Here is a 23,228-nt window from a genome sequence, read left to right as displayed (position 1 = left end):
TGGGTGACCCCAACCGTGGTGATGGGCAGGGGTCTCTCTGTCCATCTAATGACTGTCTGTCCCCTGACTCAGGGTGCTGGGTGGGTTTCACAGGTGCGCACCCCCCCCATGCCCCCTCCCAGCCGTGGCTCCAGCGGATGCTGTAATGGAACAGGCTGCATTTATGGGGCCAGCCCCCCCAGCTCCCGGGACAACGTTTCCCTTTTACAACACGGTTTGGCCGGGATGCGGCATTTTTTCACCCTGACACTGGATGTGGCCGCTCGCAAGATCAAAGGGGACAGGGGACACCCGGGGGGGCACGGGTGGGTGCCAAACCAGCGGCCAAATCCCAGCTTCTCTCCCCGTCCCGCCTGGGTGGGAACCCACCGCAGCCAGGCGCCGGCACATCAGGTGGGCGACGCCACAGCACAGCACGGGAGGGGGCACCTGGGACGCGGAGACCCCATCACAGCAGGGCTCCCACCCCCACAAAACCTGGGTGCTGCCCGCTCCTGGGTGCTGCCTGTCCTTGGACGCTGCCTGTGCCTGGGTGCTGCCTGTTCTTGGGTGCTGCCCGCCCCTGGGTGCTGCCTGCTCCTGGGTGCTGCCTGTCCTTGTGTGCTGCCTGCTCCTGGGTGCTGCCTGCTCCTGGGTGCTGCCTGTCCTTGTGTGCTGCCTGCTCCTGGGTGCTGCCTGTCCTTGGGTGCTGCCTGTGCCTGGGTGCTGCCTGCTCCTGGGTGCTGCCTGTCCTTGTGTGCTGCCTGCTCCTGGGTGCTGCCTGTCCTTGGGTGCTGCCTGTGCCTGGGTGCTGCCTGCCCCTGGGTGCTGGGTGCTGCCCCACCGGGAGCCACGTCCCTCGCCAGGGGGGAGGCTGGTGGATGCTCCCCATCGGGCACCACTGTCGCCAGCGCTGGGGCCAGGGCTGGGGGGGCGGGGGAGTGCCAGCGGGCAGGATTGTTTTCCACCATCTGGTTGGCTTTGTCGGAGGCAGCTGCGCAGGCAGGGCAGATGGAAGCAGCTCCTGCAGCTCTGCTGCTATTTATGGCATCGGGAAGAAAAATGGGTGAAAAAAGACAAAAAGCAGCCATGCAAAGGGGCCAGTGGGACACCCCTGTTTGCAGCCCCTTCTGCTCACAGCTGCACCCTGCTCCACCTCGCTGGCGCCCGCCCCAGCGCCGGCCAGGACCTCCAGCATCATGCCATGGGTCCTGTGGGCTCTGGGAGCTGTGGGGGGACTGGTGCAGGGGAGAGCCAAGGGGGTGTCAGGGGCTCCCCCTAGTCCCAGGGACACGGAGAAGGAGCCAGGGGCACACACACAGCGATCTGCCTGGGTTGCGGGAGGCCCATGCTTGGGTGTCCAGCCCTGCCCCACATTCCCGAGGGCTGGAAACCCGCCCGGGGTCAGGGGCTGGGCTGGGGGCTGCAGCCAAAATCCTCCTGCTGCCCCCCTCCCCGGGTGTGGGACTCTCAGCTTGGGGGCTGAAGCCTCTGGCCCCATCCTGAGGGTCCTGCAGCCTCCAGCCCTGGGGACGAGGAGCCCCTCAGCCCCAGCCCTAGCCCCAAACGCCCCCCACAGTGGCCAGGGCCAGCCAGACCCACACCCCACCCCTGTGCTGCAGAGCATCATCAGGTACCAAAATAACCCCCCGGCCCCTCCTGGCTTCCAGGCACTGCTGAGTGCTGTGCTGAGCCTCGCAGTCCAGCCCAGGGCTGATTACACGGCTGGGTGTCCAAGGCTGCCAGCTGGGACGCTTTTGTCTCTAATTCCCCTAATCATTAGCAGAAACCAGTGGCATGTGGTTCTGTGTGACCCACGGTGGCTACATGGAGGCTACCAGTGTGGGGAGCCCCGCCAGGACCCCACTCTGAACCTGCAGCCTGTAGGATGGAGAACCGAGAGGGGGTTTCAGCAACACATCAACTTTGGGGTCAAAAAACCCCCAAATCACTCTTTTTTTGCCTTCTCAGCCCCTTGGCAAGGGTGATGCTCCTGGCTCAGATCACGACAGGCAGGTGGGTGGCTGGGGCTGGGACGAGGACGTCCTTGGGTCCCCCCCCAGCTTTGGGTGAGCGATGGGGTGTGGTGGGTCCCGGCTGTGGGTTTTTGGGGTGTGCAAGGTGCAGGTGCAGGTGCAATGCTGCCCCGCTTGCCCCCAGCACTGGTGGGTCCATCCAGCTCCACTGATGCCTGGAAGGCAGAGACAGGGATGGGAACATCCCAGGAGAGCTCCTGGATGGCAGGACCATGGGATGCCAGCGAGGGGGCATGGCAAGAACCAGTCTCCGTGCGGGATGCATATCCTGTGGTGATGAGAAAGGCAGGTGGGGGGGCTGGGGGGGCCAGGATCAGCTGCTTCTTGTTACCCCCGGACCCCGGCCAAAAGGGAATAGCAAAGCAGGGAAGGGAAAAAGGAGCCTGGGAGCTGGCAGCTCCTGTCCCACCCCACCAGCAATTAGGGATGGCCGGAGCCCAACGTAAATGAGCAGGATGGTGCATCGGCACGTCGTTTGGTGCTGCTGGGGCCCCTGCAGTGGGGATGGGGCTGCTATTTGCTTGGTCCCCCACCAACAGCATCCCCACATTGGGGTACACCCCCCAACAGCCCCATTGCCCCCCCCAGGGCATGGGTGGTGGGAAGGGGGTGCTGCCACGCTGGACCCCATGAGCACGTCCTGGTGCTGGCCAGGAACAAAAGCTCTGAGCAGCAGCCGGGAGCTGGAAAGCACCTTGGGAAGCAGCTCCCTTTCTTTCTTCTTCTTTTTTTTTTTTTTAATAATGGAAAATATAATGACATTGCCTAAATTAAAATAATAAAAGAAAGCAGCTGAAAAGCCAACCCAAAATAGGAGAGAAACCCACGTTTCAGGCTGAAAGGGAACAGACGCAGGCAAGGGATGAAAGGGAAAAGCAGAGGCGCTGTGCGTGCCCAGGACCCTCCTTTCAGCCCCACAAAGGGGCTGGGGGAGCTGTGCTGCCCCACTACCTCCCCAGGGCTGAGCCATGGGGTGAGGGGCTGAGGGGGATGCAGAGTATCACCACTGCACCAGCCCCTGCCCCTGGCAGCCTAAAATGGGTCCCCACACACCCTCTCCCTGCCGGCTTTGCTCCTTTGCACCATGCCCAGCACTGCTGCTTCAGGGGCCGCATTCTGCCCAAGGCTCCAGTCTCAGCAGGTGCAGAGGCATCTCCTCCATCCCCTGCCCTGAACTGGAGCATCTCTTTGGACCCAAAACTAGAGCATCCCTGGGGACCCTAAACTGGAACATCCCCAGGCACCCAGAGCATCCCCAGGGACCCTGAATGGGAGCATCCCCAGGCATCCAGAGCATCCCCAGGGACCCTGAACAGGAGCATCCCTGGGCATCCAGAGCATCCCTGGGCATCCAGCTGCAGGGGGATATGGGAGGTGCCAGGTCACCGTCTCTGCTGTTATGGCAGGGCCAGGCCAGATCCAGCTGCCGAATTCCAGGCCGTCTGGCCAAGAGACACTGCTCCGCTCCCGGCACTCCCTCTGGACAACCTGCCGGAGGAGGGGAAAAAAGCCCTGGTCCTCAAACATGGACAAGCCAGAGGCGAGAGACCCCGACTCCTCCCAAAGTGGATGCACTGAGGGGTATCGCTGTTCCCTGGGAAAGCAGCCATTGGAAGCCAGGATTTGGGGGAAAACTGGGAAGAGGGAGAGGGGCTGCTTGGAGCGTAACACTTTCTGAAGCAAGCCCAAGCCGGGACACCACGGGGATGGCCAAGCTCCACCGTGCTGGGGCGGCTTCGGGGCAGCCCTTGATGATGCACATTCCTCTCCCAGTTGCTTTTTAGATATATTTTTTAAGAGTTGCATCTCAATATCTCACTGTTCAAAGTGAGCTGGTTCTGGAAAAAACATCCATTCCCGTTTTTCAAGCTATTTTTGAAACCTTTGGCCTTCGTTCCTCTCCAGGCTCCAGACCATAAATAATAATAACAACATATTTAAAGGCTTTACGCTGACAGCTCACCGAATCTGCCAGACCCTTTTAATTCTCCAGATGTTGAAAATCTGACTCAAAAACTTGAAGTTTGGTAAATATTTTGTGTGTTTTCAATTTCACAGCCATTGCTTTTTCTATCACATGAAGCTGCAGAATAAAAATACTAAAACTGGAACAGCTATTTCTGGAGCTGGGGGGAGGAAAGGTGAGGCAGTGGCCGCTGCCTCCACGTGTCAGGATGCGGCCGGAGCATCCCTGGGGTTGGGTTGCCTGTGCCAGGGCTCTGTGCCTGGGGTCTTGGCTCCCCAGCACAGTCACAGTGGCAGGGACAGTGGCAGCAGCAGCTGGCTGTGGAAACATGGTGACAGCAGGACACCCCACACCCAGCCACCTTAGCACCCCTCCAGCTCCAGCCTGGCTGGGGTTGCTCCCAGTAGGCATTGCCTTGGCTGGATTCGAATTTATTTAGGTGATGAGCTCTGGTATGAGGCACAGTGACATCCCTGGCTGCAGAGTGCCACCCCAGTCCTGCATCCCACACTCTGCATTCCATATCCCATATCCTATATCCCCATATCCTGCATCCCATAGCCCATATCTGGCATCCCATAGCCCATATCCTGCATTCCACATCCCAGATCCTATATTCTGCCTCCCGTATCCCATATCGTGCACCCCATATCCTGCATCCCACATCCCATATGCTGCACCCTGTACCTCACATCCTACAGTCCACACACTATATCATGTATCCCATACCCAAATATCACATCCACATCCCATGCCGTGCCCCCCATCTCCTCCCAGTCCCACACAGTGGCAGGGAGATGACCTGGGAAGACGCTTTTCCCCATCCTCCCGAGTGCTACGGGGTCCTTCAGGGCCATGATGGACCAGCCAGTGCTGCCTTTGCTTGGGGGCTGTTTCCCTGCTGAGAAATGACAGCAGGAAAAGCATTAAAAAAACCCAGGATTTTAGCATAACTCCTGGAAAAAAAGCGTTTCAAATTTCTCCCCAACAGAAGGAGAGCAGGCGCTGGCTCAGCCCTGCTCCCGGCCTCCCAAAAACCAGCCCATGCGGTGGCTGGACTGCGATGCTGCTCCCCAAGGATGGGAGTGGAGGGCTCGCCGCCCTTCCCCACCCTTTAACCCTCCTCCTCCCCCCCTTGCCAGCTCTTCTCCCCCCAAAAAACCCTCCTGAACAGCAGCCGAGGAGTGTTCTGGATGGGGAAGTCCTGTGAAAGCCTGGACTGACGTGGTCATCACGGGACCAAGCGCTCGCCAGAAGCCAGGGCGGGATCCTGGCGCTGGCAGAGCCCCCGTGCCCAGCCAGAGCTGGGGCAGCCACGCCGGGCTGGGGGGAGGCTGTGCTGTGGGTTGGCAGGCTGGTACCACCCCCCCCAGTAACCCCACACCCTGGGTGCCCCGCACCCCAGGTACCCATTCACCTGGCTGCCCCACACTCCCATACCCAAGGTAGCCCTGAGCCCAGGCACCCCAAACCCCAGTTAGCTTATACCCCAGGTACCCCATAGCCTGGGTACCCCATACCCCCATTTCTTCATACCCCCAGTACCCTGTACCCCGAATTCTCCATACCCTGAGTACCCTGTTTCCCTAATTCTCCATATCCCCAGTACCACATACTCCTGATTCTCCATACCTCCAGTGGCCCGTACCCATAATTCTCCATACCCCAAGTACCCTGTATTCCTAATTCTCTGTACCCCCAGTACCTCATGCCCCCAGTACCACATACCCCTAATTCCCCATACCCTAAGTACACTGTACCCCTAATTCTCCATACCCTGAGTACCCTGCATCCCTAATTCTCCATACCACAGGCAGCCCGTGCTCCTGATACCCCCCTCATTTATCCCCCCTCCTCCAGCCCACCCACGCCCACCCCCGCCCCTATTACCCCTCACCCTGGGGGATGCTCTGCCTTGTGTCCCCCCCCACTGTGGGCACTGGCCCCACTGGCAGCCCCATGGGGCTGCATGTGCACCTGCAGCCCACCAGCTCTGCCCCCCACAGCCTGGGACACAGGGCTGAGATCACCCCCTGCAGTGGGGGGGGGTCCCCTGCAGCATCTGCCCAGGCCCTGCCAGTATCAGCCCCAGCCCCAGCAGGGACCCTGACAGCTGAGTGGCTGCTCGACTCCCTGAACGCTCCGGACGCAATGAACCACATGATTTCCTGGAAAGTCCCTCTCTGAGAAACGAAACTGGTCGATTTCGGGGCAAACATTAAACTTCCTGCCAGCACCGTGTGTTTTTGCCCGGGCAGGGCATCACAGGCAGGATGGTGGGCTGCAGTCCGTGCCGGCTGCTCCCAGAAAAGATGTCTTGGAAGAGGTGTAGCGCCCTGGCCTTTGGGGTAGCTGTCTTGGTGCTGTCGGCGGTCCTCACCTTCTTGTTCTGCCAGCAAGTCGTGGGTTCCGTGGTGGCAATGAACTGCTCGGTGGGGCTGGCACAGCTGGAGGAGGCACTGGCCAACACCAACCAGTCCCTCACCGAAGCCCGCGGGCAGAGGGATGCCTGCAGGAAGAGGCTGGTAAGTGCTGAGGTCCTGCTGGTGGGTGGAGGGCCAGGATCATGCAGGGAAACCTGCAGCCCCTCGGCCTAAATTGGGTGTGCTTGGATGGTGTGGGGGAGTGCCCGAGCGGGAGCCTCCAGCCGCTTTCCTCTGCCCCTGCTCAGGGTATGCTGGAGGGGAAATCCTTGGAGCTGGAGCAGGCACTCGCCAATATAACCCAGCTGCAAGGTGAGTCCCGGGTGGGAGGGGTGCAGGGGAGTGTGGGCACGGGCAACAGCCCCTGGGCTACCCTGGTCTCTGTCCCCTGGGACATCCTGATCCCTGTCCTTTGAGGACATCTTGATCCCCAGTCCCCCGGAACACCCTGATCCCCATTCCCTGGGACATCCTGATCCCTGTCCCCTGGGACACCCTGCTCCCCATCCCCTGAGACACCCTGACCCCTGTCCTTTGAGGGCATCTTGATCCCCAGTCCCCTGGGACACTCTGATTTCTGTCCCCTGGGGACATCTTGATCCCCATCCCCGGGACACCCTGATCCCCACCTGCCATCACCTCCCTGCAGAGGAGAACAAGGCGCTCAAGACAGAGGTGGCCCAGCAGCAGAGGCAGCTGCAGGACCTGCAGAGCAGCAGGTGAGCCCCCCACTCCCCCGTGCCATCCCCAGCCCTGTGCTCTGTCACCGACTCTCCCTGTGTCCCTCCCTAGGGACAAGCTCCAGCTGCAGAACCAGCTCCTGCAGAACCACCTGCAGGACATGAAGAGACAGCACTCAGGTGGGAACAGGCTCTCGGCAGTGTCCCTCAGCCTCCTGGCTCTCCTCCTCCCCGGGATGCTCCTCCTGTGAGCCCACAGCAGCAGGAACATGGGCCCCAATGATTCCCCATCCCCTGATGTAGGGTGAGGAGGGACCGTCCTCATCCAGCCCAGTTGTCTGGGGGTGGCAGCGGGCACAGTGCCCACTGCAGGAGCCCACTGCCCACTCAGCCCTGCCTCCTGCTCACCCCTGCCCTGGGACTGCCTCTGGCCACTGGCCATACCTCCCTGCACTCTCTGGTAGCCAAATCCACCCAGTTCACCATGGGGCATTCCAGGGAGGTGATTTCCGTCCAGGCACCAGGGGCTGTGCCCAGGATGAGGGAGAGGACAGGCCGGGGCTGGAGGGGACAGAGACATGGCAGGGCTGCCCTGAGGCCTCTCCATAGTTAAGTGATTTTTAACCGATTTGTAATAAAACCTTATTGAAAAACCAGCATTTTGTTGCTCCAGCACTTCTTGGGGACCTGGAACCCTGACCCTGTTGCACAGCAGGGGCAAGGGGGTGATGCAGAAACCCCCCAGGCAGACAGCAGCCTCAGCATCCCTGACACCCACTGGACCCCAACTGCATCCCCGCTTCTCCCTGCAGCTGTCACCCATGGTCAGGCACAGGGACAGAGCACCCTCCCACCTCCAGCACAAACAAATCTATTCTGGGCTGTGACCTGTGAGAAACCGCAGCCCAAAGCGGTGTTTGGTGAGAAAAAACCCACAGGCGGCAATTACAGCAACCCAGGGAGTGACCTGACCCAGGGACACTGGCACATCCCGGGCAGGCACCGCTGGAGCGGGCGAGCAGCCCCATGTCCCCCTCCGGTATGGACCCCGCCGTGCCCAAAGCCACCCTGAAGGTGCTGGGGCTGTGTGCGATGCTGCTGGTGCTGGTGGCGGCGGTGACGGTGGCGGTGGCAGTGATGGTGTGGCGTTCAGAGGCAGTGGGGAAGCTGCAGGGCTGCCGGGAACAGGCGGCCAACGAGAGCCGGGAGCTGGGGAACCGCGTGGCCGAGCTGGAGCAGGAGCGAGCCCGGCTGCAGCGGGCAGCGGCGGCGGGCGCACAGGCAGAGGATGCTCTGCGGCAGGAGCTCACCCAGGCCCGCGGTGATGGCAAGAAGCTCAATGCCAGCCTGGCATCCTGCTGGGAGCGGGCGGTAGGTGCTGGCGGGGATGGGGACAAGGGGGGGACCTCGGCCATATGGCTGCTTGCACGGGGTGAGCAATGCTGGAGCGGAGAGGGGGGGTCCTGGGGGAGCTCAGTAGCCAAGTCCAAGAGTGATGCCTCATCCCTGGAGGATTTCAACCAGGCTTGTGGAAAGCCTCGGCACTGATGGGAAGGATGCTGCAAGACACGCAAGCCCTGGAGAGCAAAGGCTGGCTGGAACGATGAGCCGGGATGAGGGGGAGGCAGCCCCAGGGGGGCATGGCCACCTTCCTGTATGGGACACCCCGAGAGGGGAGCCCCGGCTGCTCCTGGACCCTCGGCACTGCCCTGCTCCTGCTGACCCCCAGCCTGGGTGCCCTTGCCCGGCCTGGGGCAGCTATTCTTAGCTGTGACCAAGCTGCTCCACGCACATATAATTACCCCATCCCAAAGCAGCAGCGGAGGCTGGAGCTGATGCGGAGCTGCCGTTTCTCCTCCCAGGTATTTTTAGCTGTGGCCCTGGCTGGGAAAGGGCCTGGCCTCAGCGCTGCGGCCACAGCCCGGAGGAAGAGTCGGGTCCCACCGCCCCTCTGGGTTCATCCGGCCAAACAATGGCCCAGAGAGGCTGGAAAAGTGCTCCAGCTTCCCAGGGCTGGCGCCGGGAGTGGGACTGGGTTGTTGCCTCTCAGGGACACGGCTGGGAGGAGCCCCGTCCCCTCCCAGGCACCAGGGATGCCACCCACTGGGCGCTTGGGTGGCCAGGGACTCCTGCAACATCCCTGGTGCACCAGCATCCTCACCAAGCTCAGGTTGAGCCATCCTTCCAGGGAAGCGTGATTTTTCCCAAATCCATGTCTCTACCTCTTTGAGAAATGTGACGGGGGAACCTAAGGCCACCAGGGAGCATGGGGACAGCATGGGGACTTGGGGCAGTGGTGAGGAGGGGCTCCAGCAGCAGATGAAGAGATGGGAGGGCACTGCCCACCTCTGTCCCCATGCTGCCATGTCCCCTCTCCCCAGGCCAGGCTGGAGGCCAATGTGACAGTGCTGGGGGACAAGGTGCTGGCCCTGCGGCGCGAGCGGGCTGAGCTGGCCCGTGACAAGGCAGCTCTGCAAGGTGAGCTCCATGCCCCCACAGCAGCAGCGTGGGGCGCAGGTCTCCGTCCCCATTCCCCCCCATGCAAGGAGCCCCATGCCATTCCCCCAGCCACGTGCCCTTTGGGGACAATGCCCAGCAGGGCAGGCTCTGGTTTGGGGTGTGGGGGTTTGGGGTGTCAGGGGTTGGGGTGTACGTGTGACCCCGCTGTCCCCTTCATCCTGCAGAGGAGCTGGCGCAGGGCGAGGCGCAGGTGCGGGGGCTGCGGCAGCAGCTGGAGGAGGCAGCAGAGCAGCAGCGAGCGCTGCAGGCACGTGGGGAGCAGTGCGAGGCCCGGCAGAGAGAGCTTGAAGCCACCCTGTAAGGTCCTTGTCCCCTGCCACAGGCTGGGCACTCCAGAACATCTACCCCCCCAACCCAGCCCAGCCCCTCCATCACCCTGCCCTGGCCACCCCTCCCCACGGAGACCCTCCATCGTCCCCCCAGGCAGAGACACCCCCTCACACGTCTCCGCTCTACCCGCAGACGGGACTACGCGGCTGAGGTCGACGTGCTGCGGCAGCGGATGAGGGACCGAGCAACTGGGCGCAGGTGCCCCCCGTCCCGGTACTTTCTGTGGGTGCACAGCTAGGGGAGGGGCCCGGCCTGGGGAGGGGGCTTCACCAGTGTCACCAGTTTGAGTGCTCATGGGCACGCTTGCCGGCATGTGCCATTGTCACCGGTGTCCCCAGGGGAGCAGGACCCGGGGGCTGTGGAGGGATTCACTCCCTGCATTCCCCTCTTTTGCAGGAAAGGCTGAAGCCCCGCAGCCCCCCGCCCCCGGAGGCTGGGGCCGGGCCCCCCGGCCCCGCTGAGCCCATCATTCCCAGTCCCACAGCGCCCCTTAGCACTGGGACCCAGCAGCGGCTCAGCCCGGCCGCGTCCGACCGGAGCCAGCGCGTCCAGGCGAAGGATGCTGGTGGGCACCGCCTGTCCCGATCCCACCGCGTGTCCCGACCCTGCCGTCTTGCCATGATGCTGCCCTGTGTCCCAGTCCTGTCGTGCTTCCCGATCCGGCTGTGTGTCCCGATCCTGTTGTCGTGATGCTGCCTTATGTTCTGATCCCGCCGTGTGTCCCGATCCTGACATCTTGTCATGATGCTGCCCTGTGTCCTGATCCTGCCGTGTGTCCCAGTCCCACTGTGTGTCTCGATCCCACTGTGTGTCCTGATTCTGCCATCTTGTCGTGATGCTGCCATGTCCCGATCCTGCTGTATATCCTAATCCTACCCTGTGTCCCAATCCCACCGTGTGTCCTAATCCTGCCTTCTTGTCGTGACGCTGCCCTGTGTCCCGATCCTGCTGTCCCGATGCCAGTGCCGCAGCTGGGCCGGAGCAGTCAGCCATCCAGCTTGTGGGCAGTGTTAGCTCAGCCAGGGAACGGTTTCCCCACCGGCTGCTTGGGGCTGCTGTAACCAGCTCCAGGGTTTAGTGCCATGTTCCCGGTGCACTCCAGAAACTGGGATGACTGGGCAGGCATTTGGGCAATAAAGGCTGCTCTGCTCACTGGGTCGTCCCTCTGTTCCCCCTGAGCCCAGCTGTCCCCTCGAGCCCAGCTGTGCACCCCCAATTCCAGCTATCCCCCCAAGCCCAGCTCTCCCCCAAGCCTAGATGTGTCCCCCCCAAGTCTAGCAGTCCCCCCAAGCCCAGCCATGTCCCTGATCCCAGCCATGACCCCCCGAGCTCAGCCATGCCCCCCCAACCCAGCCATGCCCCCCCCCCGCAAGCTGAGCCCAGCCATCCCCCAAGCCCAGCCATGTCCCTGATCCCAGTCATGTCCCCCCCCAGCCATCCCCCAAGCCCAGCCATGTCCCTGATCCCAGCCATGCCCCCCCGAACCCAGCCATGTCCCCCCCACAAGCTGAGCCCAGCCATCCCCCAAGCCCAGCCATGTCCTTGATCCCAGCCATGTCCCCCCCCAGCCATACCCCAAGCCCAGCCATGTCCCTGATCCCAGCCATGTCCCCCCCAGCCATCCCCCAAGCCCAGCCATGTCCCTGATCCCAGCCATGCCTGCCTGAGCTTAGCCATGTCCCCCCTGAGCCCAGCCATCCACCTGAGCTGAGCCCAGCCATGTCCCCCCTGAGCCCAGTGATGGCCCCCAAGCCCAGCCATCCCCCTGAGCCCAGTCATGTCCCCCCCCCAGTCGCAGCCATGCCCCCCAAGCCCAGCTGTCCCCCCGAGCCAAGCCCAGCCATCCCCACAGCCCCGCTTGGGCATCACACACACCCCAGGGCTTTAACCAGGCTCTGCCACCGCGATGGCCAGCGGCTGCCAGGGCAGGACCCGGCTCTGCCAGGGACCCCAAAGACACCCTGGGGGGCCTGGCCGGGGATGAGGGGCCGAGTTGAGGATGGGGGGACAGGGATCAGCAGATGCTGCTGTTCTGCAGTCGCTTCCCAGCATCTTTGATCCGCTTTGAAGAAAGTTTCCAGGAAAGTTGCAGATTTTCCTGCTGTCACTGCTGCAATATCCTGTGCAGAGGGCAGGCAGGCTGCTCACAGGCATCCGGCCTCCTCCTGCCTGCACCCCTCATGGGGGATCGCACCCCATGCCCCCCACTGCCCCCCAGCTTGGGAGGGGGCAGGGAGGGTGCTGGCAGGCAGCTTTCCAGGTTGAAGTGTCTCTGCAAGGAGGTCTCCACCCAGGCCGGGGCTCCTCGGGCTGTGGAGCCTGTTGTGGGGGGACCAGCCCCATTCCTGCACCCCAGACCTGGTGGTCCCAGAGCAGAGACCCCAGCCCTGCAGCAGTTTGGGATGGGGAGGGCAACAAGGCACAGCCGTTCCCATGGCCCGACCTCAACGCAACATGAGCCCTTGGCATAGGAAGGATTAATTATAGGAGGGGTGCTAACTGGAAAATGGGACAGAGGGTGGGTCTGCAGCACCGTGGGGGGCAGTTGCCCCATCGGGATTCCTGCTGACCCCAGGAGGCTGTGAGGAGCCCTTGGGTGGATTGCTGGCGGGAGCATCCAACTGGCAAAGCCACCAGCGCACCAGGGTCCCAGGGCCAGCGCCAGGGCCAGGGGTCCAGCAGAGCCCCGGCAGCATCCCTGGTGGGGCCAGGGGTGACTCACTGTTATTTGCAGCTCAGGAAGGAAACAGCAGTAGCTGAGAATGGATTCGGGACCGACACCATCCCGGCTATCACAGACACTTCCCGGTCTCCAGGGACCGCGACGCAGCCAGAAGGCAGGAAACAGCGAGAGGCTCGGGGTCAGTGCCTGGTGCAGCCTCACGCCTCGGCCCCCCCCAGCCAGCCCCCCCCAGCCCAGGCTGGGTATCCTGCAGAGCTGGGGGGGGGTCCTGGGCACAGCCAGCCCCTCCACTGCAGCCCAGGGCTCCTGAGGGATGGGGACAGGGTGGTAATGGCCGTGGCCAGGATCTGAGCATGGTCCAGCTCAGCCCAGCCCTGGTTTGTGGTCACTGGTGCTGAGGGTCCGACAGGCAGCATCCCCCCTCCCTCCAGTCCCCGCCACAGTGCTGCCTGCACCCAATGAGACCCCTTTTCCTTGCACTGAGGAGCCCCCTCCGTGTCCCCAGCCTGTCCCCAAACCAGCCCTCACCCCCACCCCTCACCCCTCAGCCCAGTGTGGTGCAAAGGGGACCCCAGACCTGGAGTGCGACGGGGGAGATGGCTGCAAACCCATGGTTCTGGGCCACCGTGGCAGCAATGCTGGCATGTGTGGCCATCCCTGCACGGGGCTGGGGCCACTGCGCTCCTTGTGCTCAGTCAGGGCTTCCTCAGCAGCCGGGGGACCCAGCCATGCTGCAGATGGGCACAGAAAGGTCTGGATTTGCCCCTTGCCCCCCTCCACCAGCTGCTCCTTGCCCAGCAGAGATGTTCCCAGCAAGGCACAGAGACCAGAATCAGCTCCCCAGGCCCCACGGCAGGATGGTGGCTCTGCAGAGTGACAGCACCCATGGGTACAACAGCTGCAGGTTCCTACAGGTGGCTTCATCCCACAACCCCACATGCCCCAGCCCACCCCACAGCTGCATCCTTCCCCTGCCCACAAGCTGCCTGCAAGGTGCAGGAGAGCAGATGTGGAGCATCACTCCCTTCGTGCCACCGACCTGGCAAGCAGCTGGGTCCAGCGGTGACTCACACGCCACTGTCTCACCACGAGGATGTGACACCAGGACCAACCCGGGGTGCCCAGTGCAGGTGGTGGGATCCCCCTCTATCACCCACCAGCGAGCACCAGCAGCCGCAGACCACCCTGCTGCCCCTGCGGACTCATTCCCCGGGCATCCCTGGCACCCGCCATGCCCGGGTCTATTTCAGGGTGAGAGCTGGTCCCAGGGGACCACCAGTCTGGGGTGGGGGACTGAGGTCCCAGACTTCGCCCCCGTCTGTTAGCAACCAGGAACAATAGTCCTCCTGCAAACAGAAGCTGGGTCGCGATAACGTGGCCTGTCCAAGGCATCCGGAGAGGCAGGAAGGAACCCAGCAGAAGGAAATATTAGATAGAGCAATATAAACACGGCGGCGAGAGCGAGCTCCGCCCCGGCACGGCGCCCTTGAAAGGGACCGCCGTGGGGTGGGGTGCACAGAGCATCAGCGGGATGGAGAAGAGCAGCTACCCCATGGCCAAGTTTGGTCTGGAGGCCAAGGAAGCAATGCCCAAGCGAGATTGCGGGTTTTATGTGAAGTACATCTTCCTCTTCACCTCTCTCATTCAGTTCCTCATCATCCTGGGGCTGGTGCTGTTCATGGTGTACGGCAACGCGCAGGCGGGCACCGACACGCACCTCCGGCTGCTGGAGCAGCAGCTGCAGGATCGCTACAACAAGATCATCACCCTCAGCGGGAGGAACCTGAACCTGACGCGCACCCTCAACGCCACCCTCAAGGAGAAGCAAGGGCTGCAGGTCCTCACCCAGAAGGTGCAACGGGACCTGGATAAGTGCAATAGCACCCAGGCACCCAACTCCATCAATACGGTGAGACACCCCCTCCCCAGGGAGGGACGGCAAAGCCCCCTGGGTACTGGGGGCAGAGATGCACCCAGGGGTGCTGTGAGGTCCCAGCTTCTTGCAGCCCCCTTCAGCTCTGCGAGCATCAGCAGGTGCAGACAAGAGGGCAGGGGGTGGCAGAGCCCACCGGTGATGCCAATGTGTCCCCCCCCCAGGCCCAGGCAGGTCTCAGCCCTGGCATCCAGACAGCAGCTGTTGGCCAAAGGGGTTCCAGTCTCGCAGCCCTCCTCCTCATCCGCTGCCCCCACCAGCCCCCAGTGCTCTCACCAGCACCTGGGAGGGAGCACAGTGATGCTGGGGGGGGTCTTTACAGGACGCTCTGAACCTACTCCTCTTCCTCCCTCCATCTCAACTGCAGGAGATTATGAAGATGATCATCTTCCTCCAGAAAACAAAGCTGGATGAGTGTCAAATGAACCGTAGCCGCATCGACGCCAACTGTAGCGGTAAGAGACCCACACACACCTGCCCCCCCACCCTGGGCACTCCCCCTCCCAGCCCCCCGGAGACCCCCAGCACCTCTCTGGCACCCACCACAGCCAGCATGGGGGGGTCTGCCCTCTCCCTGGGCTAGGCAGGGTTATTACCCTGAGATGTGGGGTGGGAGTCATGAGGGGGGGAAAACCACGTACCCTAATTCTGTGCCCCCGCAACCCTGCAGCCGAGAGGGTGCTGCTGCAACACCAGTTGGACCAGAAAACCCTGGCCAAGAAGGAGGTGGAGGAAAAATGCCGCCAAGTGGATGCCATGCTGACCAAAGCCACCCAGGAGCAGGAGAACTGCCAGTGGGAACTGCTGACCACCAAGGCCATCTACAAGCCCACCAAAAGCAACCTGGAGCTGCTGAAGCGGGAATGCAGTTCCTTGAAGTCTGACATGAACTACATCTTCCAGCGCATCAAGGACATGGTCAGCCCGTACAGCTGCAGCGCCGTCCACGAGCAGATCAGCCGGCTGACGCAGCGAACAGAGGAGCTTTTCCTCCGGCAGCAGGAATGGGAGACCAACTACATGGAGAAAAGCTTCTGTGACATGAATCTGGTCCAGTGTCACACCAACTGCTCCAAAGAGAAGCAGGAGTTGGACAAGCAGCTGCAGAAAGTTGAGGCACAGCTCAAGGGTGGCCAAGAGGAGAAGAAGAAGCTGCTGGCGGAGAAGGAGCAGCTCCGCAAGGAGCTGGAGGAGAAAAGCAGAGCCGCTGCGCAGGCTGTGTACTTCAAGGAGCAGCTGAATATCTGCATGGGCTCGAAGGTGAGGGAGCTGCTGGGGTGCAGGGACATCCCCCAGCACCCTCCGCAGCTGCACCGGTAGCACACAGGGCTGGACACATACATCCTTCTGCACATGCAATTTTGCATGCGCATCTTTCCTCTGCACATGTACTTCTGCAAACGCCCTTTTGCACACACATTTTCTTTTGCACATGCACTTTCGCAGGTGCATCTTTCTTTTGCAAACACAATCCTGCACAGCTGCGGGTGCACCCCGGGCAGGCACAAGCCGCTGCAGCACCCTCAGACCCCCTTCACCCAGAGGTGCCAGCACTGACTGCCACCACCCGCTCTCCTCCACAGATAGACACCTTCTTCGACATCACAGGCTCGCGGGTGCCGGGGAGCAGCGGGCGACTGGGACCCTTCACCAGCACGGGCTCCTACATGGATGCTCTGAGGAACCAGCGCATCTTTGGGAACATGGGTGAGTTCTGGGTAGGGGGCTCACTGTGGGATGCCCCCCTCCCCCCCCCTCATGTTGGGGGTCACCATCCCCACTGCTACCCAGCTCAGATTCTATTGCTCCATCCCACCAGGCAAAATCAACATGGAGGAGATCCAGCGGATGGCACAGAAGATCACGGAGCAGTTCGCGTCCGCCCTGAAGGACCCCAGGTGAGGGATTCCACTGGGAAAGGGGGGCATAGGGGGCTGGGAGTGAGCAGTGCTGGGGTGAGGGCCTGATCCTGCCCTCTCTGCAGTAGCTAACAGCTGAGCAGTGCACGGAAAATGGCGGCGAGGGGCTCAAGAACAAGCCCGGGAGGTGCTTCCCATGGCACGGATGGCAAACCCTGACTGGGAGTGAACAGCCAGCACCACCACTGTCCTCCCCCTGCCCCGGGTGGGGGGCTGCCAGCACCGCGGGAGCCAGGACCACCCCACCCCCCCTCCCCGAGTCCCTGCACTCATCCCCTCCCGCATGCTCACCTCCCCTATGCATGTACCTATACACTTGGAGACGGGGCGGTTGGCAGCTGTAAATACATCCAGCTCTGAGCACCAACACAGCTCGCTGCACGTGTGTCTGGATGCCTATGGGGGGGGGGTGTGCAGAGGCCACGGCCGGGACGGGGAGCAGGAACATCCCATCCTGGCTTCACATGCCCCTTTGGGGCGGGAAGCGCACAAGGCTGAGCGAGCAGGAAGCCCAGAGCCGCCGAGCCTTGGCAGCCCCATCCTGCCATCGAGCCCCCCTCGGCACACCGGGGCGTGGGGCCAGAGTGTGGTGATTAATCACCAGCTGCCACTGGCTGATACACCGTGCTTCCCACTCCTTCCTGTCCCTAAGGCCTTTCCTGCCTGCCGGGCTGCCTGCACGCCATCCCCTCCCCGGGAGGGGGATGCAGTGCTCCCAGCGTGCCCCCATCCCCAGCCAGCATCCCCAGATCCCATTTGGGTCCCGCAAGCCACATCCCTCCTGGGATACAGGGAGCCACATGCTCCCACCACTCTCTGCTGCTAGAGGAGGGGGATTCACTGGGTCCCCCCATCCCTGCCCAGCCCTTGGAAGAGCACGGTGGCAGGGTGGGATCGGGGTGACAGAGGGGCTCCCCGCTGTCCTAGCTGCCCCTGCACAGCCTGGCTGGGGGACCAGGGGGATCTGCTCGGTGCCAGAGGATTTCCTGGAGCTTCACTATAAAGAATCTTGGACCACCAGGCACATCTGCAGCCTGGGAGCCCCAGATGGGGCAGGGGGGAGAGCAAAGTCCCTGGGAAACCCCCATCTTCGGTGCTGAGTGCAAGCGCTGGGGGGATCCCACAGCTCCCCAAGCTGGGGACCCTAGGGGTCCCAAGTACCCAGCGCTGCATCTCTACGGCTGTGGGTGCAAGGATAAGTCCCGCCAACACGCTGAGCCCCGCATCCCCCACTCCACGGTGTGGAGGGGGATGCCCCAGGGGGAGGTCAGGGTGACTTTTCCCTTCCAGTTGCTCCAGCTCCTTGTTTGTCCTCCTGGCCAGGAAACAGGGCCGCTCCCAGTGTTTTTTTCCATGTCTGGGGCTCAGGTCACGATCCCTCCGGCTAGGAAAACACTACAGCCCAGCACAGGGACACCAAGCCCCACGGCACTGGGGACCAGGGAAGGGGAACGACACCAGAGCTGCCAAAGGCACCACGGTTTAATACCAGCATGGAGCCAAGAGCTCCCCTGCCCACGGTCCTCAACACTGGCAGTCGGGGGGACCCCCGCTGCCCCCCTCACTTGCCAACACAAAAGTCCCTGAAGATGATGTCGAGGACGTCCTCGGCACCCACGTGGCCGGTGATGCGACCCAGATGCCGCCGTGCCAACCGCAGCTGCTCGGCCGCCAGCCCCAGGTCCCACCGGCGCTCCCGGCCATACCGCACCAGTGCTGCCACGCAGTCACCCAGGTGGAGGCTGTGCCGGCTCTGCGTCAGGCTGGGCGAGCCTGCCAGGGGGTCCCCGCACCTGGGGGGGCAAGAAACCAGCCTGCAGCACCCCCCCGGCCAGGACAGGGTGGCCGGCGTTCCCCCCTATACTCACAGCTGTGCCAGCTGCCGTGCCAGCAGCTCCAGGAGGTGATCGAGCCCCTCGCCCGTCTTGCAGGAGAAGAGGATGGTGGGGGGCAAGGTGTCCCCCCGGGTACAGGCGTCATGCAGGGCCCCCTGGCCCCCCCGTAGCAGGTCAGCCTTGTTGAGCACCAGGATGCAGGGAGTGGAGGTGGGGGGCAGCAGGGACCCCAGGGCAGCCCCCAAGGCGGCCGGCTCGGTGGGCACCGCCGTGGCATCCAGCACGGCCAGCACCAGGTCTGCTTGCTGCAGCCTGGGGAAGGGGGCAACAGCGTAGGGCAAGGGGCTACATCTGCCACCTCCCAGCCATCCCAGCCCCTGCAGCAGGGGGTACCCCCAGACTGGCCACCCCCCAGCCTCACCGGTCCCGTGCACGGCTGACCCCTTCCTGCTCGACAGGGTCGGTAGCATCACGGAGCCCGGCCGTGTCGCTCAGCACCAGTGGGTAACCACCAACGTTCAGGGCCACCTCCACCACGTCCCGCGTCGTCCCTGCCACCGGCGACACGATGGCTGCTGGACGCTGGCCTGCGGTGTGTGTGACATGACAGGGCTCAGGGGACAGTGCCAGGGACCCCCTGCCCTCTGGGCATCGGGGACGGACGGTGGGCTGCTGTCCTCAGGGAAGGGGAGCCTCGTCCAGGCTGCCAGCAGCCCCCCGCGCCCCGCTCACACAGCAGGTTGAGCAGGCTGCTCTTGCCCACGTTGGGGGGGCCGGCAATGACAGTGTGGACCCCCCCGCGGAGCAGCTCTCCACGCCGCCCGTCCTGCAGGTGGGCACCGATCTCCTGCTCCAGCGCCCGCACGGTGGCATCCACTGTGGGGACAGAACAGGGGGACATGGTGGGGAGGGACAGCAGGGACAGGGTGTCTCAGCACCTCCCCCCACCCCATCAGCCCTCACCTTGGGACAAGACCTCTTCCTCCACATTGTCATCCTCGCTGAAGTCAATGTAGGCTTCAAGGTGGGCGAGAGCCTGGAGTGGGATGGGAGGGTCAGGAAGAACAGCCCAGCATCATGTCCCCAAGCCACCATGCACCAGCAGAGGACTCCAGGCAGCCAACTGCCATCCGTACCTGGGTGAGGGTCTCGCTCCAGCGCTGGTAGAGCCGGCCCAGCTCACCCTCCATCTGCCGCAGTGCCTGCCGCCGCTGCGCCTCTGTCTCCGCCCGGATCAGGTCCCCCAGCCCCTCGACCGCCGTCAGGTCCAGCTTCCCACGGCGGAAGGCTCGGCGCGTGAACTCCCCTGGCTCGGCGGGACGCAGCCCAGGCAAGCGCCCTGCCAGCCCCACAGTGAGCCCCCCTCCCCAAGCAGGGGGCACCCTCCAGCAGCACCCTGAGGGGCAGGACCAGAGGGGAGGGGAGGAGGAGGGAGCCTCACCCAGTGCCCGCAGCACCCCGCTCACCACCGCCGGCCCCCCGTGCACGTGCAGCTCGGCACAGTCCTCCCCGGTGAAGCTGTGGGGACCTGCAGAGCCGGGACATTGCTTGGATGGGTGCTGGCTGAGCCCACCACTGGAAGCTCACCCCCAGCCGCATCCGGCACACCCCATCCCTTCCCCTCCTGTGGCAGCACGCGTGCTTCGACCCCCCAGGGATTTTGGGGGACTCAGAAGAGACCCACACACACTAGCAGCTGTACTGCAGCTATACAGGAGCGGTGCAAAGGGACCAGAGTTGAATCAGGAGCATCCCCATGGGCATCCATGCTGAGCCCACTACACGGTGCCAGGGAAGCCAAGAGGGGCTCAGCCCTGCCTGTGCCGGGCACCAAGACCCCCGCTGGGTACTGAGACCCCCACCAGGCACCGAAACCCACCACCATGCACCAGGATCCCCACCACCATCCACCAAGACCCACCACTGGCCACTGAGACCCACCACCAAGGATCCCCACCACCACTCACCAGGATGCCCTACCAGGACCCCCAGCACAAGGCGCCAAGACACCCAGCACCGGGCACCAGGATCCCCGGCACAACACGCACCGGGAAACACCGGGAAATCCCCAAGCACCGCCCACCGGGAACCCCCCCATCACCGGGACCCTCCCTAGCACCACGCGCACTGGGACCTCCCTGCACCGCCCACCGGGACGCCCCCCGACCCCCACCTGGGAACCAGACGACGAGGCCGCGGTCAAGGGTCTCGGCGGTGGCGGGGTCGCGGATGCGGCGCAGGGCCAGCAGGCGGGGCGGGGGTGGCTCCCGCCGCCCGGTGAGGCAGCGCAGGGCCCCGCAGCTGCCCGGGCCGCTGGTGCGGATCACGGCCACCGCGCACCGGCCCTGCCCCGACGACACGGCGAAGATGGTGTCCCCCCCCGCCGCGGAGCAGAGGCGCCGCGCCCACCTGCAATGGGGGGCATGGAGCAGGGGTCCCTATCCGCACCCCATGGAGGGGGGGATCCCTATCCGCACCCCATGGAGGGGGGGGGTCCCTATCCGCACCATCCCCCCCCCCCGCCATGGGGCTGAGAGGCTGCTAATAGCATCTCTGCCCTGCTCCGGCAGTAGCACTGCTTAAGGCATGAGGACAGATTTTCTAAGTCCCCCCCGTTCACCCCCCGGGACGCCTCCCCGTGCACCCCACAGACACACATCCCACGGGGGTGCAGCCCCCTCCCTGTGCCTTCCCCCAAGAGCAAGGGGTGCAGCTCTTCTTTCTCCATCCCCCCCCCCCCCCCAAGGTTGCACCCATTCCCCTGCAACCTGCCAAGCAGGCAGAGTGCAGGGGTGCCCCCCTCTCCCGCCGCCCCATCCTGAAGGTGCAGCCTCCGCCGTGCTCACCCCTGTGCGCACCCCTTCCCCTGCACCCCGTCCCCAGGGTGCCACCACCCCGGAGAACCCCCACCCCGGGGTGCCCTCACCTGCGCCCCGCGGCGCCCAGCGCCCTGCGCAACGCCATGAGCCCCCGGCGCACGCCGCCCCCACCCCGCGGCGGCCTCAGCGCAGCGCCTAGCCCCGCCCACCTGCTCCCGCTGATTGGCCATCGTGCAGAGAGGGGCGGGCTTCACCCCTGCGGCCCCGTTTCTGATTGGTCAGCGTGCCAGCAATGACTCCGCACCGCCTGCAGCTGGGCAGTCGATCGCTTCCGCCCGGCGAGGGGCTGTCCGGCCCCGCAGGGGTCCCTGCCCGCCCCCTCCCCCCCCCCCTTAGGCTCCTGCCTGCCCGCGCCGGCCGGACAGGGCTGCCAGACTGCAGCCCCCCGCCCCGGACCCTCCCAGGCGCTGCACGCCCCTCGCCCCCCGAGTGCTGCCCCCGCAGGGTGCTGGGTTGCAGTAACCCCCACACACACCCCGGGGGTCCCCAAGGTATTGCGGGGCCGCCCTGCGAGTGCGGGGCCCGGCGGGAGCCGGATACCCACGACCCCCGGCTGCACCCTAAAAATGCCCCTCCCACCCCCCCGCCCCAGTGCCGTAGGACCCCGAGCTGTTGGGGGTCCCGTGTCCGGAGGAGGGGTGCAGCACCTGCGTGTGTCCCCCAGCAGAGCCCACCCTTACTCAGTTCCTTTCCCACCGTCCCCTCTGCACCCGACGCTGTCCCCGCCCCTCGGGGGTAGGGGTCCCCTTGCCCTCTTGCCCCCACTCTGGCACGGGCTCTCCAGCAGCACTTGAGCTTTTTGAGGACCCCTGCCCCCCTGGCGGGGGCCCTGCACTGAGCACCCCACACCCCACGGTGGCTGACCCCCAGCTCCTCACCCAATGAAACTGGAGCCGCTTTTCCTCCAGAGAACCCCCACCACATCCCGGGGGTATCACCCCCACCATGGTGCCTGGGGCTTACCCCTGGGCTGCGGGGTGGGGGGTCCCACCAGCTGCCCCCCTGCCACGTGCACCTGGGGAGAGCCCGCAGCCGCCCGCGGCCCTGCCGCTCAGTGAACCATAGAAATTTTCCCCAAGCACCGCCAGGCTTCCTTCCCCCCATCCCGCATCCCACTCCCCACTCCCCGTTGTCCCCCCTCGCCCAGGCCTGGGGGACCTTATCCCTGTCCCCCTCCCCTCCTGCTCAGGGCTCATGGACTGGGGGTGGGGGGGTGGAGGCAGGCCAGCCGGTACACAGGGCTTGGGGTACCAGCAGCCAGGACCAAGGGCCCCCCCCCTGCTCTGGGGGTCTTCACCACCCCCCCCACGACAGTCCCCAAAATTTTGACTCAGTTGTTGGTGGTTTGGTGGTAGCTGGGGTCTGGGGAGGGCTGTGGGCACTGCAGTGGGGGGACAACGAGGACAGGGACGGGGATGGGGCGGGGGGGGGGGCACGACAGCCATGTAGACAAAGGCGCTGGAGCAGGGAGGAGCCAACAGCAGCATGGCTGGGATGCTGGCAGGGATACAGGCAGGGGTGCAGGCAGGGATGTTGGAATCCCCAGGATGCTGGACACTCACTGCCACCTCCTCTGCTGAATCCCTGTGGACACCCCCAAAGCCCCCGAGACCCCCATGCTCTGTGGGCACGGGACAAGGTCCAGGAGCTCAGAGCGGCCACAGAGCATCACCAGGGAGTGGCCCCAGCTCTGGGGCTAGTGGGGGTGTCTCCTGGGGGGCTCTGGGGTCCTCGGGTGCATGCTGCCCTGCACACACCTGCAAGGCCCCAGCGCAGACCCTGGGTGACCAGTGCAGCCCGGACCTTCTCCCCACCCTGGGGTGCAGCTCTATGGGCCCCCCCTTTCCCCCCAGCTCTGAGCAGCTCAGCCTTCTCCAGCCCACCAAGCAGCTGGCCCTGGCCCATGGGGGTCCCAGGAGGATCTAGGGCGGATTTGGGCTCTGCCAGACCCCCTGGGCAGGGGTAGCGGGGGAGCACCCGTGCCCAGCCAAGGCAGGGACAGTGGCCAGTGGCCTGTCCTGGGAGATGTGCCAGCCTGTGTCCCC

General features: G+C 64.1%; 3 protein-coding genes across 6 annotated transcripts; 2 read left to right on the top strand and 1 right to left on the bottom strand.

Moving 5' to 3' along the window:
• The first annotated feature begins 6,012 nt into the window (after positions 1 to 6,012).
• On the top strand, positions 6,013 to 11,163 carry LOC119146234 (coiled-coil domain-containing protein 194-like). 2 transcript variants are annotated; one of them, XM_037383618.1, is made up of 8 exons: positions 6,013 to 6,506; positions 6,653 to 6,716; positions 7,054 to 7,123; positions 7,197 to 8,455; positions 9,466 to 9,562; positions 9,769 to 9,901; positions 10,067 to 10,147; positions 10,331 to 11,163. In XM_037383618.1, the coding sequence occupies exons 4-8, from the start codon at positions 8,111 to 8,113 to the stop codon at positions 10,338 to 10,340; spliced, it is 666 nt and encodes a 221-aa protein (XP_037239515.1). In that variant the 5' UTR covers positions 6,013 to 6,506; positions 6,653 to 6,716; positions 7,054 to 7,123; positions 7,197 to 8,110; the 3' UTR covers positions 10,341 to 11,163. The 2 variants fall into 2 exon arrangements, with proteins under 2 accessions (XP_037239515.1, XP_037239513.1); XM_037383616.1 differs by having other exon boundaries at positions 10,067 to 11,163.
• Positions 11,164 to 14,101: 2,938 nt separating this feature from the next.
• On the top strand, positions 14,102 to 16,840 carry LOC119146216 (plasmalemma vesicle associated protein). 2 transcript variants are annotated; one of them, XM_037383579.1, is made up of 6 exons: positions 14,102 to 14,526; positions 14,918 to 15,005; positions 15,221 to 15,810; positions 16,134 to 16,257; positions 16,370 to 16,448; positions 16,535 to 16,840. In XM_037383579.1, the coding sequence occupies exons 1-6, from the start codon at positions 14,149 to 14,151 to the stop codon at positions 16,539 to 16,541; spliced, it is 1,266 nt and encodes a 421-aa protein (XP_037239476.1). In that variant the 5' UTR covers positions 14,102 to 14,148; the 3' UTR covers positions 16,542 to 16,840. The 2 variants fall into 2 exon arrangements, with proteins under 2 accessions (XP_037239476.1, XP_037239477.1); XM_037383580.1 differs by having other exon boundaries at positions 14,149 to 14,526; positions 16,538 to 16,840.
• Positions 16,841 to 17,933: 1,093 nt separating this feature from the next.
• Positions 17,934 to 21,314, bottom strand: GTPBP3 (GTP binding protein 3, mitochondrial). 2 transcript variants are annotated; one of them, XM_037383566.1, is made up of 9 exons: positions 21,231 to 21,314; positions 20,478 to 20,713; positions 19,746 to 19,832; positions 19,441 to 19,643; positions 19,268 to 19,340; positions 19,037 to 19,180; positions 18,726 to 18,891; positions 18,338 to 18,616; positions 17,934 to 18,262 (listed from the first exon to the last, which is right to left on the bottom strand). In XM_037383566.1, the coding sequence occupies exons 1-9, from the start codon at positions 21,266 to 21,268 to the stop codon at positions 18,031 to 18,033; spliced, it is 1,458 nt and encodes a 485-aa protein (XP_037239463.1). In that variant the 5' UTR covers positions 21,269 to 21,314; the 3' UTR covers positions 17,934 to 18,030. The 2 variants fall into 2 exon arrangements, with proteins under 2 accessions (XP_037239463.1, XP_037239462.1); XM_037383565.1 differs by having other exon boundaries at positions 19,441 to 19,832.
• Positions 21,315 to 23,228: the final 1,914 nt, after the last annotated feature.

Source organism: Falco rusticolus, chromosome 4 (genome assembly GCF_015220075.1).
Source record: "Falco rusticolus isolate bFalRus1 chromosome 4, bFalRus1.pri, whole genome shotgun sequence".
Lineage (NCBI taxonomy): Eukaryota > Metazoa > Chordata > Aves > Falconiformes > Falconidae > Falco > Falco rusticolus.
Note: the sequence above shows the minus strand (reverse complement) of the source record. Positions and strands in the feature narration are given on the sequence as shown.

Excerpts from the sequence above, each read along its gene's own strand:
- LOC119146234 (XM_037383616.1), top strand. The coding sequence starts at position 8,111 with ATGTCCCCCTCCGGTATGGACCCCGCCGTGCCCAAAGCCACCCTGAAG. Across the intron at positions 8,456-9,465 it reads CATCCTGCTGGGAGCGGGCG|GCCAGGCTGGAGGCCAATGT; the intron begins GTAGGTGCTGGC and ends CCCTCTCCCCAG. Across the intron at positions 9,563-9,768 it reads TGACAAGGCAGCTCTGCAAG|AGGAGCTGGCGCAGGGCGAG; the intron begins GTGAGCTCCATG and ends TTCATCCTGCAG.
- LOC119146216 (XM_037383579.1), top strand. The coding sequence starts at position 14,149 with ATGGAGAAGAGCAGCTACCCCATGGCCAAGTTTGGTCTGGAGGCCAAG. Across the intron at positions 14,527-14,917 it reads CACCCAACTCCATCAATACG|GAGATTATGAAGATGATCAT; the intron begins GTGAGACACCCC and ends TCTCAACTGCAG. Across the intron at positions 16,258-16,369 it reads GCGCATCTTTGGGAACATGG|GCAAAATCAACATGGAGGAG; the intron begins GTGAGTTCTGGG and ends CCATCCCACCAG.
- GTPBP3 (XM_037383565.1), bottom strand. The coding sequence starts at position 21,268 with ATGGCGTTGCGCAGGGCGCTGGGCGCCGCGGGGCGCAG. Across the intron at positions 19,833-20,477 it reads CCTCGTCGTCTGGTTCCCAG|GTCCCCACAGCTTCACCGGG; the intron begins GTGGGGGTCGGG and ends CCGGCTCTGCAG. Across the intron at positions 18,892-19,036 it reads CAGCCTGCTCAACCTGCTGT|GCCAGCGTCCAGCAGCCATC; the intron begins GTGAGCGGGGCG and ends CACACACCGCAG.